The 13,520-nt window shown below is 35.8% G+C and overlaps 2 protein-coding genes across 2 annotated transcripts; one reads left to right on the forward strand and one right to left on the reverse strand.

The window, feature by feature from the left end:
* Window positions 1–188: 188 nt before the first annotated feature.
* Cdk1 (Cyclin-dependent kinase 1) lies at window positions 189–7,187 on the reverse strand. Its single transcript, XM_028321739.1, has 7 exons — window positions 6,787–7,187; window positions 6,490–6,634; window positions 5,777–5,911; window positions 5,086–5,195; window positions 4,365–4,478; window positions 3,979–4,081; window positions 189–3,554 (listed from the first exon to the last, which is right to left on the reverse strand). The coding sequence occupies exons 1-7, from the start codon at window positions 6,933–6,935 to the stop codon at window positions 3,354–3,356; spliced, it is 957 nt and encodes a 318-aa protein (XP_028177540.1). The 5' UTR covers window positions 6,936–7,187; the 3' UTR covers window positions 189–3,353.
* A 279-nt stretch (window positions 7,188–7,466) lies between these two features.
* LOC114365204 (aldo-keto reductase AKR2E4) lies at window positions 7,467–12,985 on the forward strand. The gene is made up of 7 exons (XM_028321726.1): window positions 7,467–7,566; window positions 7,646–7,734; window positions 7,999–8,172; window positions 10,915–11,031; window positions 11,585–11,752; window positions 12,096–12,299; window positions 12,644–12,985. Exons 2-7 carry the CDS (start codon window positions 7,660–7,662, stop codon window positions 12,821–12,823), a joined length of 918 nt encoding a protein of 305 aa, XP_028177527.1. The 5' UTR covers window positions 7,467–7,566; window positions 7,646–7,659; the 3' UTR covers window positions 12,824–12,985.
* Window positions 12,986–13,520: the final 535 nt, after the last annotated feature.

Genomic DNA, 13,520 nt, shown 5'->3' on the forward strand with positions numbered 1-13,520 from the left:
CATTAGATTTTAATGTTTCTTTGTTATTTTATTGTATACTTTTACAAAAGCAATAAATGTAAAGTATATTAAAATAATTTGCGCATTTTATTTACACCTTTATTATTATTTATAAAAAAAAAATCTGTCGTCGATGATATTTAATATTAACCAAGTTGTGAGAAATGAAATAAAACTGCAGTCATACTAAAATAATCGTTATATTTTTACACATTAATGAATACCTAAATCAAACATTCGCATCTTAAACATAAATTCATTATTCATTAAAGACATAAAGACAATACACAGTGATCAATTTGTTTATTTGACTATTTCAAGTACGAGACGCATACACCAACTGTATTTAAAAGCACACATAAAGGATTTCCCGAATAATATTGCAATACCATACTGTCATCTTTAATACTCTGATACAAACCCAGTATTTAGCTGAGTAGACCTTACGAACCACAACGATTGCACCTAACCAGGCGTGCCTTTCGTATAGGTTTTTTTTTTGTGACAGGTGGCAAACGAGCAGACTTATCACCTGATGTACTTAGTACAGAATAAGTAAAGCAACAGCAACAGCACACCGCTAACTGCGCACCTCGCTGGAATGCGACTCTCCCTCCCACCTCCCTGCGTTCGCCCCGTCCATATCAGAGCGTCGATGTGACGTCACAGCCGCCACGTAAGCAGTTAACTCGACCGGGCTGTACATTTAAGTCGCCAAGTCGCATCTATTACAACTCAATAAGATGCGACACTGTTTGACGTACCATATGCAAAATTGACGCACATTCATAGCACAAACATAGGGGTAAAAATCTAGTCTAGTAAAATTATCGATATCTGACTTCGTTATTTGAAAAATCATGTTCTTTCTGACGAAGCGCGGTACATTGACTAGATGGAAAAGCACCCATTACAAACCAGCTAGCGATATGTGCGGTTACATTTTGACTTATCAAACATTTCTTTGTTGCTATTTTTTTAAGAATATTTTTTTTTCTGGTTTGTCATGCCGTGGACTAAACATTGTCTAATAAATTAACCATATCATACGCGGTTAGTTTTGGCACAAGGATATTTACAATTTGCAATCATTGATCACTGCGAAACGAACTAAATAAAACCTCGCGTGCCGGACACGAGAGCCTAGCGATAAATTAAATTAAGTGTACTTGTATAAAAACTTAATATAAGATAAAACATTTCAGGCTCATTTACACTCTTACGCCGACTTTAATTTCGAATTAATATACCTGGTAGTACATTTTTGAAGAGCTTTACTAAGGGTGTAAATGAGCCTTAACGTGAGAGACTCGAAAAATATCGAAACGATAAGTTACGCAAAAAATAAGATAAGAAAGGTTAAACATATTCAGTCAATCTGAATGAATCAAGTCTTAGGCCTACTATAATTACTTATTTGTTCAATTCAATCAATGGAAATAATTCATGAACATTGTAGTTCGAAAACCAATCAAACAATACATAAAGGTAAAGTTACACATGCTCATAAAATGTCATGCTTTATAACATTCTTGAAACAAGCGTGCTCCAAATGAGCATGCTATTTAGTAACAATTGCTCAACAGTGGCATGCTTCGTGCTAGTAATGACGTAATGAGCATGTGTAACTGTGCCTTTAGATTCCCAAATATCCATACAACAATAAGATGCGTTATCTTTTGTACAAAAGAGTTACCAAACTATAAATTACCACCCCAAAGTATTTACAATACAATCGTTCCTAAGGCCACGAGTTACGATACGATCATCATACGACATACGAATCATTCGATAATACAATCATATTCCCTGAAAAGCTTATATGATGTTATGTAATACAATAATTAAATATGATTTTATTTTTATCCAGACGGCAGGGGGAAAATACTATATTTTGATTCTGTCACATAGGTATATTAATTTTATTTTCCTGTAATTCAGCACCCAAGATAATACAACTTTCATATTAACTTATCATTCATATCTGTCATCATGTGTAACAACAGTATTTTATTTAGAAGATTCGAGAAAGTAAATACATAAATATAAAAAAAATGATCTAATTTTGGTAATGAAGTAGAAGGCCTTTTACACATCGCGACTTATTGCAGTGTTTTTAATAAAATAAAATATTTGAAATTATTCGAACCCATTGGCATAAGGTTATTTTTAGGGAGGGCCTGACCCCTGACATGCCAAGTGGTATAACTAGCATGTTCGAACCATTTGTTCCGAGTTCAGAGTGTTCAACCAAATAAACAACTCTTCAGTTTTACAATAGGCAGTAAGTATAGATAGAATCATAGTTATTTAATTTTTAGCGTTAAGAGTCGCATCTCAAACTAATTTGAAAATTATAAATAAATAGATAGAATCGTTGGTAGATCCAGGCATAGTGCTCATTAGTATTGCAGTGTTTGTCATGTGTAACAGAGAACTTTGTATGCATCAGGTCGATAGAAAACAAACGCTAATATTTTATTTCCACGTGTATGTTTATAACGCTGCAAAAGTCGTAGTGTGTCACGGGCCATAGAATCGCATGGCCCAATAGAAAATGTCAACACAGACAAATCAAAATTATACTATAAATAAAATTTTAACATAGTCCCTAGGTCGTAAGCATAATCCACTTGAATTAGAAAGTTATAATAATGAGACAAGAAATTTATATTGTCAATTACAATGACGAACAGATCGTGTGAAGTGAAGCAATAGCAGGCGTACTGACCTCTCTTAACATAAAAGACATTTAGCACAAAATATACTATTTTACATCTACATATTGCTTAGTTATTAAGGCATAAAATTCAGATGTCTATCAATTTTCTCTCACACACATGACCATAGCCATTAACATGGTACTTTATGAGTTCTGAGCATTCATCTGATAAATAGAATTAACAGAACTCACACCCATCCCAATAACTATGGAATTATCAGCATAAAGCTTATTCAAGTGGACAATCCTAAAGAATCCATCAATGGGCTCGATTCTTAAGTCAGTGCATGCATTAAGGCCAATACAAATACTGGTAGAATGCATGTTGTTACACACATTATGCTTTAAAGTATGTAGCGTAGTTGTTTTCATAGACAGATCCTCATGTGGCTTATTGAAAGAAAAAGGCAAGAATAAGAGATAATAAAGGATACTTTTCAGTAGTCTCAGAATCAAGCCCATTGCGGCTGACGTCAACACATTGAAAGAAACGTTGACCGTTACGGACTAAATATCAAGATATCAAGAGTCTGAGGTCACAACATTGCTGTGACAACGTCGACCTTAAGAACATAACATCAAGGTCCAATCTGGATGTCTAATATCACCTAAAATATAACTAAAGTTACCTCTACACGCACTGCGCGTTGTCTGTATCGTTCTCGTGTCCCGTGTAGCGTATGTAGGCCGAGTGTAGCGTGAGGCCGGGCGGTAGCTTGACGTCACGGAAGTAGCGGTGGCGGCGCGCGTCTTTGGCGGAGATGCGCTTCACCGGGTCATAGACAAGCATCTTTTGGAGCAAGTCCATGCCCACTTCGTCTAGGTTTTGGACCTGGAACAGTAAATTGATATCGATTAATTAAGAAAACAAACAGCAATATCAATACACAGACTGGCCAATTTAAATTTGTCAAAAGAGGATTCACAAATAGTTCTTACGTAAGTATCATTATGTTAAGATTTACGCCCATATTCACAAACAATGCTTGCTTAAGTGAAGCAGCAAATCGAACGCACAGCGATGAATAGAGCTCTGTGATTGGTTCGTGTGTCACCCTGTGCCTGTGCGTCCACGCGCACTGTGAGACCTCGTAGTAATGTTTGTGAATACGGGCGTTAGATGTGAACCTACAGATGAGGAGCGAAATAGACTGTATCTTTACTTCATTACTACAATAACAAACACAACTGCATTCTTTCTCTTACTCTAGCTAGTTCGAGTGACAAGGATAGACAGCACTAAGAGACAAACTTACGTGGTTGTGCAAATTAAAGGTGTTCCAATTGGGGAAGGTAGGCTTGTAGTCAGGTAGGGAAGAGACACCGGGCCAGATCTCTTCAGTAGGAGTGCGAAGCATCCTGCAATACACAACACAGTTTTTATCAGTAAAGAACAAAAATTACCAACAACAGATATATCATAACTTTTTTTTTAGCCATAAGTGTCGCATCTCGATCAAAATGTTTAATAACTTTTTTTTTATGTGACAGGAGGCAAACCAGCAGACGGATCACCTGATGGTAAGTGATTACCGTCGCCCATAGACACCCACAGACCCAGGGGCGTTACAGGTGCGTTGCTGGCCTTTAAGGTGAAGATACGCTCTCTTGAAAAAATATATTCTAAATGTGTCAAAATTACCTGAAGATTCGGAAGAGTTGGTCAATCTCCGAGTCTCCCTGGAAAAGGGGTTTCTTGGACGACATCTCCGAGAAAATGCAGCCCACAGACCAGATGTCGATCGGGCAGGAATACCTGAGGGCAAACAGAATGTGTTATCCAAGTAATTCAGTGGTTACATAGAGGTGAAAACTATAGGCTTTGTAAGCTGTTTGTTTTCTGAATAGAACAAAATAAAAAAAATGTAGGTATACAGCGATCGCGATGTTTTTATTTAAAAAGACTGGCACTAGTTTACTGACCTAGATTTCGGTATTAGGTATATACTTTTTATCACACATTGAACATAATTATTTTTACTTAAGAACATTAAACTTTATTTATAAATCACAAACATGAGTAGAGAGACAAAAAGTCTTAATGCTGATGATGAGACTACCAATCCAGAAAATAACACACCATACAGTTTAAATAAAAGGTAGGTATCAATCATGCATGTATACATATATGTATAGCAGGGCCGGAGGGCCGTTGGGATTTTGGGCTATCGATTCGAAAATGACCGTTTGTAATCCAGGTTCGGCTCCGCCTAAAAATTAGCCTACATACGACAATGGTATAATCAATATAACAGTAGTTTTCTGGCTACACAGGAGTTGTAGAAGTGAGAACGAGAGGTGGGAATAGTCCCATATAAATGCAGAACGGCCACATAGTTACATTGACATAAAATGTTACGTACCTCTGGCTGCCGAGCAGCACCTCGGGCGCGCGGTACCACAGCGTGACGACCTCGTGCGTGTAAACGCGAACCGGCACGCCGAACGCGCGCCCCAGCCCGAAGTCCGCCACCTGGGGAACAAGGACAGACATGTCTCATCAAGTCACCAGTCGTCAGAATAAGGAAAGGACCTTAATGAAAATAAGAAAAATAAGTTTTTTTTTCTCTTTTGCCATCTGCAATCAGCCAGCAGCTTTTAACAGGTTGGATTGTAATAACAAGTGACAAAATACAACAGAGAACAGAAGCTAATGCACTGAAACAAGCCCTAATTTTAAGTAGCATTGGGCGGGATACTTTTCCCGCTAATTACAGTATTATAATCAGTCTACTAGTAACTACTAAACTAATCAAATACTTATTTACCCTACAATAAGTTTCAAACTGAACCAAATAACAAAATGTCCGCATGCTATCCAGACTATGGAAGCTCATAAAGTCTGCCACAAGTGATGTTATAGCTCTCATAAAAAAGACTGCAACCTTTTTGGAGTAATCTGGGTTGGTTGAAAGAAAAACACAAGTCTTACAGAGGTTCCAATAAGTAAGCTAAGAGTGTAAAATGCCCAGCTAAACTAAACTATGCTTACATTTTCTAAATAGAATGGCAAAACCAATTACAGTATTCACACAAATTAACTGAATCAAATACCTTAATGATGCCAGTCTTGTCGATGAGCAGGTTCTGTGGCTTGAGGTCTCGGTGCAGAATGCGGCGCTGGTGGCAGTACAAGATGGCGCTGTTGATCTGGTACAGGTAGCTTTTCACCACCGCCGGGTCCATAAACTAGAGGACATAGAATTGTTGTTGTTCATTGACAGACAAAGATAAAGAACACTTTAACTGTTAACTCGCTGAATGCCAGACAATCTGAAAGTAATTGTGTTGTGCCTGTATTTGTAACATATTTTATGCAGACAAAAGGTTAATCATGGTTTGTAATTAGAAGTAAAACAGATGATATTTCAGAAGTTTGTCTTGAAAGATTGTATTTGCAAAACATTTTATCTCAATAATTTATCATGAATCTTGTTGGCATCAGCTAACATCTATAATATAATTTGTTGTTATTTTCATTGGAAGTCATAGCAGTATCTCCAAAACAGAATTTCTATCAGCATCACCATTATAACATCTGCAGCTTTATGCCTATTCTCCTCTGTCCTGTGTAAATATTAAGATATCACTATGAATGAATGAAGTAAGATTAGGGTCAAACGCAGACTTAAATTACAAGTAGAAAAAGCTACTCTGAGAACTCCCTCACTCATGTAATGTGGTGCAACATTACAGCATTATGTAGAACTAAATATACCACTGTTTCTTTGGTACACATAAGTAATCACAACAAAAATGTCACTCACTTTTCCATTTCCAAGAGAGTCCATATATTTCTTCAGGTCCATAGAGAGGAACTCGAAAATGAGGTATAGTCGCGACTCTTCCATCAGCACATCCTCCAGCTTCACTATATTTGGGTGGTTTAGCTCTTTCAAGAGTGAGATCTCGCTGAAAGAAAGCACGCGTAAACAATTATGTATAGGTTAGAAATCAAGCAAAACATTACAGAAATCCAATATTATTTTCTGTACAAGTTGATGCCTAATTAATACGGAAAATGATACTGATATTTATGTTGGGAAACCACCAACCACACCTACCGAATAGCAGTGGACGGAATGCCTTCATCTTCAGACTCCAAACGAATTTTCTTCATAGCCACAAACTGGCCGGTTATTTTATTTTTCCCCTTGTAAACAACACCGTAAGTACCTTCACCGATCTTCTCAATTTTGAGAAAATCATCCATTTTGTAGTACGGAATTTTGTTAGCTTTTCGATAAAACGCGGCGAGAACGCGAGAGTGGGGCTGTACAAAAACTACCGCGTGCGGTTAGTACAGACACAACGGTAGATTGATAATTAGTAGGGCACTGCAAAATATCGTTTTATTGCATTGAAAACCAGAAAATAATTCAGTTCTTGCAATATTTTACAAAACAACGCAATCGTTTCCTTGCAGTAACGACTTTCAAACGTAAACTTTTTAAATTTCAGAACTGTCAAACACTACACTACAATTCTTTTTTTTTTATTAACAGCATTGCTACTGAATGTAGGCGTAGCTCACTTAAATAGCTCACTTAATTTGCGATGTAAAAGAATGGCGACGTTTAAAAAACGTTGCTTTATGATGCAACACAAGGCACCACACAGCAAACGCGCAATCTTTTAAGGAAGGAGCATCAAAGCAGCGGTGAAAGTTTTTCTATTAAAACATGATTGATGAATGTACTCTATAGCTTTGTGACATTATCTTTGGTTGACATTGTGCCGGCCGTGTAATGTCATCCATGTCATTTTTGTTTTGATTTTTTCGCTATTTTGTAGGTTACTTTTATCGTTCGTTTGGGGGACTTTTTTATCGTATATAAATAAAGGTTGACTTGGTCTTGTAATAAAACAATATCATATTCTTAAAAGTAAACACTTTTAATATTACAATCAAATTTTTTCTAGGTTGCTTTTACAGAATGGTCTCCAAAGTTACTACTGTAAAACTTTCCAGTGGGCATGAAATGCCTATGATTGGACTTGGGACGTATGCTGTAAGTTTGTTAAGTTTCATGTAATCCACACCTGACCTTTGAACTACATTATTAGTAGGTAAAGTAAAGGAATTTCAAATTTTCATTAGGTACCGAGTATGACTTAGTTTTATCTTACACGAGTGTGTAAGTGCAAAAAGGCGCTTTCTGCGTGCAGTTTAGAAGTAATCAATTCACAAATATTAAATTAAGGCCAAATTGGAATAACACAGAATCATTCTTCTAATTAAAAATACACATCATTACTTACTATTGCATTTACAGCGTAAAGCCGATCCTGGGCAGTTCTGCCAAGCAGTTGAATGCGCGATAGACGCAGGCTACCGGCACATAGATACAGCGTCATGCTACAAAAATGAGGTGGAGGTTGGACAAGCTATTGCCAATAAAATCAAACAAGGAGTGGTGACTAGACAGGAACTTTTTGTAACAACTAAGGTGAGTTAGTTAAATTCAGATTAAATGACACTTATAATTACTACAACTTATTGCCACTCACCTTCAATCCTTTTAATTATAATGTTAATTGATAGCATAGCTGGGCACCGTTAATCAAATAGTTAACTTCGTTAATCGTTAAACCGTTAATAAAAAAATTAACTTCGTTAAACGTTAAAACGTTACATTCAGCAAGATTTAACGGAAGTTAACGTTAATCGTTAATCCGTTAACACAAGCAAGGTTCAAATAATTTCGAAAGCAAATCAGCTTTAAATTTTATGGTATAACGTAAGCCTAACTTTTACGGTGGCTTTTTCTATATATTCAATAGACTGTAATTCTACTTACGTTATACCATAAAATCATACTAGCTGACCCGGCGAACTTTGTTCCGCCTTAATGGCAATAAATAAGCAGACTTTTTTTAAAAATTCCGAACGGGATAAAAAGTCCTATGTCCTTCTCCTGGCTCTAAACTACCTCCCTGACAATTTTCAGCTAAATCGGTTCAGCCGTTCTTGAGTTATAAGTGGAATAACTAACACGACTTTCTTTTATACTATATATACTAGCTTTCCGCCCGCGGCTTCGCCCGCGTGGTTTGTTATTCCAAGTCTGATTCTTTTTTGTTATAATACGTTTTATAGTGACTGACATTTCATGTCAAGTCACACGGGAATGCTGTCGAACGGGATAAAAAGTATCCTATGTCCTTCTCCTGGGTCTAAACTACCTCCCTGACAATTTTCAGCTAAATCGGTTCAGCCGTTCTTGAGTTATATTAAGTGGAGTAACTAACACGACTTTCTTTTATATATACAGGGTGTTAGGTAAATGGGTATATGAGCCGACACTAGCCCATGTTAACATGGGCATATAAATGGTATGGTGAAGTCAGAAATTTGATATCATCATTTTAATTTTTTTAATTTTCATACAAAATAAATTTTACAAAATACGATTTGTATTAAAAATAAAATAATAAAAATGAAGATATCAATTTTCTGACTTCACCATACCATTTATATGACCATGTTAACATGGGCTAGTGTCGGCTCATATACCCANTCAGAAATTTGATATCATCATTTTAATTTTTTTAATTTTCATACAAAATAAATTTTACAAAATACGATTTGTATTAAAAATAAAATAATAAAAATGAAGATATCAATTTTCTGACTTCACCATACCATTTATATGACCATGTTAACATGGGCTAGTGTCGGCTCATATACCCATTTACCTAACACCCTGTATAGATAGATATTTGGGCAATGATTAGAAATTGTTTCGACATCAGCCACACAGTTTTGACAGTTCCAACTCCTTGCCAGACATTTTTTTAGGATAGCTGCCAAAGCAACGATGACCCAAACTTCATAATCCACCAACATTCTAACCTATATTGGGAGCATACGCTGACGAACTTTCAGCTTTTATAAAATGACGTAGGTCTGGCGTTCACCAGCTCTTAGTCTATAGTATCTCAATCTCAGAGCCTTTGTTCAATTACAATACAATTTAGCACCGAAGTGCTCGAAAAAACAAATCCAACAAACCCAAACTCGATAAGTTTCCGCGGTTTTGTTTAGGAATTCCTATGGCCACCTCCTGAGTCCATCATCAGGACCCTGCACATCATCTCGTACTAAATTGCTCGAAAAGACAAATCCAACGAACCCAAATTCGATGCGATGCCGCCATTTCATTTAGGAGTTCCTATGGCCACCTCCTGACTCCATCATCAGACCAGCTTAATGGTACTATTTTTCATTTTTGGGATCGGTTTGCAAAATATTTAAGTTTAAAGTGCCAATTTTTGTTCAAGTAGGGCGTCCCCCCCCTCTTAAAACTAAACTGTTGGCTTTAAAAATCTAGAAAAATTCGTATCGATACTACTTTTCATGAACTTTCAAGGAAAACTGTAGCGGTTAAAATACATCAGTTAGATTAAGAGTAATAGTCATTTAACTAATGTATTATAAAATTCCTTAACTAGTGAAAATTCCTTAGAAGACATATTAAAAGTGACTTAAGATGAAGTAATTGCTTGCTTCTGAAATATATTATTGTGTTAATGACGGACAACTACGGAACCCTACACTGCGCGTGGCACGACACGCACTTGGCTAATTTTTATTCTAGTGTTTTTCAGCGTGCCTGCTGTATCTTTTTGGTAAATAGTAGGTACTTACTGGATTAACGATTAACGGACTTAGGATAATTTAACGGAAGTTAACGAGTCCGTTAACATTTTTTTAAAGTTAACTTAAAAGTTAATCCGTTAATAGAAATGTTAACTTCGTTAATTAACGATTAACGGATTAACGAGTTAATGCCCAGCTATGATTGATAGCTGTTCCTGATGAATTTTGTGATAACAAGTTGTGTAACATGTAATTTTTTTATTTATTTTATTTTATTTTATTCAGAAAACAAACAGTGCTAATTGACTTATTAACCATCTGAGTATAAAGCTTTACACCAATTTATTATATGTTTTCGCATACAATAACTGCAATAAATTGTACTAATATACCTAAATTATTTTATACTTCTTACGTTACAAATTAACTATTACCAGATTAACTTGTCCTATCCTTATCCTTTAACTATCTAAGATCTTTGTAGTCAAGAGTCTGTTTATCTCACAGATAAGTTTCTAATAGGCTCAAGGACTAAAAATCTGATGAATAGTCAAAACTAATAACACTATTATATGCTTTTACTTTTCAGCTCTGGAATGATTCGCATGCAGAGGCTGATGTGATACCGGCTCTCAAAGAGTCACTGAACAAACTAAAACTGGACTATGTTGATCTGTATCTGGTCCACTGGCCTGTTTCTGTGAATGTGAGTACCCATTTATACATAAATTCTGGACTACTACATATCTCTTATGGTAATAGTGTCGCCTAGCATATCAAAAACCAGTAAAAAATCACAAATTCCCAATTAAAATAAGGTAATTAATTGGTAAGAAACCCAATATTTACTGGAATCATCAATCTTTACTGGAAATAGGCCTCTGCATAGTTTGCCACTAAAAGGATCAAAAAATTAAAATAATACTTATAATCAAAGCTTATTTGGAATAAGCCTCCTTTATTTTGTATCTAATCGTGATTCAGTTCTATTAAATAACTAGCTGACCCGGCGAACTTTGTTCCGCCTTAATGGCAATAAATAAGCAGACTTTTTTTTATTTCGAACGGGATAAAACGTATCCTATGTCCTTCTCCTGGCTCTAAACTACCTCCCTGACAATTTTCAGCTAAATCGGTTCAGCCGTTCTTGAGTTATAAGTGGAGTAACTAACACGACTTTCTTTTATATATATAGATTTCTATTATTTTTTTTTATCTTTTGGTCTATCAATAACTACATCCATTTTTTTATACATAAGAGTCAAGGAGAGGACACAGCAATAGATCACTCTGAAACGTGGAGAGGAATGGAGCAGGCTGTGGCGCAGGGCCTGGCGAAGTCCATAGGGGTGTCTAACTTTAACGAAGAACAGCTGGAAAGGCTGCTGAAGAGTGCCAAGATAAAGCCTGTAGTCAATCAGTTTGAGGTGAGCACCAGAAAATTAATTTGAATACTGAAAACACTAAATTTCTTTAAGTTGGCTTGTTGTAATTTTCAGTAATAATAAACTTTCTTATATTTTATTTATTTTTATTCAGATTTTAAAATGTTCTATCTAATTTATAGACTCAATATTTTAAGGTGCGCATTAATTTTCTTGCTGAAGTATAACAATATTACCACACCAAAATTGATTTTACTCAAATACTTACCTACCACTGAAATAGCTGAAGGTTTTAAAAATGTGTCATTGAATTTTTAGCAGTCACATTTTGAGTTAATATCGCCACCCTTATTAATTTCATGGACAATCTTTTTTTTTCTTCCAGATAAATCCAACCCTTACTCAGCATAAGCTAGTAAACTTTTGCAAAGAGCGCTCCGTAGTGCCTGTGGCCTATACGCCGCTCGGACTCATCTCTGAAGCGAGGCCGGAGTTCATTGGGAAAGACGCCATCAAAACTGACCCAAAGCTTGGCGAGCTGGCCCAGAAGTATGGAAAGACGCGGGCGCAAATCGCTTTGCGGTACTTGGTAAGTATTTATTATGTAAATTAATCAGTTTGTGATTTTTGACAGCTTGGTTATGTGGCCAGGGACGGATCTAGGGGGCCCAAGGGCAGGGGGGCGCCGCCTACTTGGTTTTAGAACACATCTACTTGCAAATCGCGGCGAACTTTGCTCTAACGGTGGGATAGGCGCCACAATAATATTTGGCCTCGGTTAGAAAAAATCGTAGATCCGTGGCTGTCTGTGACACTGCGCAGTTTCATTCGTCTTTGGTGTTTACTTATTGTGATGTCTTTTCTTTTTTTCTATTTGTATGTTTAGAAAAGTGAAGTAACGCGATTTCCGAATAAAGTTTTGTTTTGTTTCAGATCCAACGCGGCATACCTGTAATGCCGAAATCATTTACCAAGTCTCGTATTGAAGAAAACTTGAATATATTCGATTTCGAACTAACTGACAAAGAAATGGATACAGTAGATAGTTTTAATATCGATCACAGATGTGTTCCTGGTAGCATATTTGCCAAGTGCACACATTATCCCTTTTAAACAGATGTTTAAAATTGAGTTTACACATTGTGTAAACACATTATGTAGGTAGACAAATACTAACTTACTAGTGGGAATATGATAATGGTAGATTAATTATAACTTGAAAGCATAATAATAACTGTAATATACAAAGTATAATTACGTAATAATTGTGATATTTTTATACAAATGCATTGTTATGTATATTTGGGTACAAATAAAATTTGTTTTGTTACAACAACTTGCTTTTATTTGGAAGGGTACTAAGAGGGTTTAGTGGTCTTTAGAGGTCTTGTTGAAGAAAACAAAATACTTTTATAACCACCATTTTATTAAATCAAAAACAATAAATATAAATCATGTCCATATTCAATGCGAAACAGAAAATATCAAAAATAAAATTGCAGCAAATAAATGTAACAAATGTCGTAGATTCTGAGGTATAAATAGTGGAATGATAAGACCTTGGCTTAGCAAAGGGCTTATGGGATCTTTATAAGAGGAGTACAAAACGAAATGCACAGTAATAACGTAAAATATGCCCGTTTCATTTGAAATGCATGAAATGGTACCGCTTATTTGGAGGCAAGTTAATTGTGACCGTTTATTTGGTATTTAGTAAACAATTATCAACACTAATGATAGATTTTTTTGTATGTTGTACCTAATTAACTTAAGATTAGATAGACGTTAATTAGTATTGAATTGTGCTTAC

The sequence above is a fragment of the Ostrinia furnacalis genome, unplaced genomic scaffold (genome assembly GCF_004193835.3).
Source record: "Ostrinia furnacalis isolate ACB-3 unplaced genomic scaffold, ASM419383v2 OfSCF7574, whole genome shotgun sequence".
Classification (NCBI taxonomy): Eukaryota; Metazoa; Arthropoda; class Insecta; order Lepidoptera; family Crambidae; genus Ostrinia; species Ostrinia furnacalis.

Coding starts and splice junctions, on each gene's coding strand:
- Cdk1 (XM_028321739.1), bottom strand. CDS start 6,935: ATGGATGATTTTCTCAAAATTGAGAAGATCGGTGAAGGTACTTACGGT. Junction 6,635..6,786: donor ATTCCGTCCACTGCTATTCG/GTAGGTGTGGTT, acceptor GCTTTCTTTCAG/CGAGATCTCACTCTTGAAAG. Junction 4,479..5,085: donor GTGCTGCTCGGCAGCCAGAG/GTACGTAACATT, acceptor GTTTGCCCTCAG/GTATTCCTGCCCGATCGACA.
- LOC114365204 (XM_028321726.1), top strand. CDS start 7,660: ATGGTCTCCAAAGTTACTACTGTAAAACTTTCCAGTGGGCATGAAATG. Junction 8,173..10,914: donor AACTTTTTGTAACAACTAAG/GTGAGTTAGTTA, acceptor TTTACTTTTCAG/CTCTGGAATGATTCGCATGC. Junction 12,300..12,643: donor AAATCGCTTTGCGGTACTTG/GTAAGTATTTAT, acceptor GTTTTGTTTCAG/ATCCAACGCGGCATACCTGT.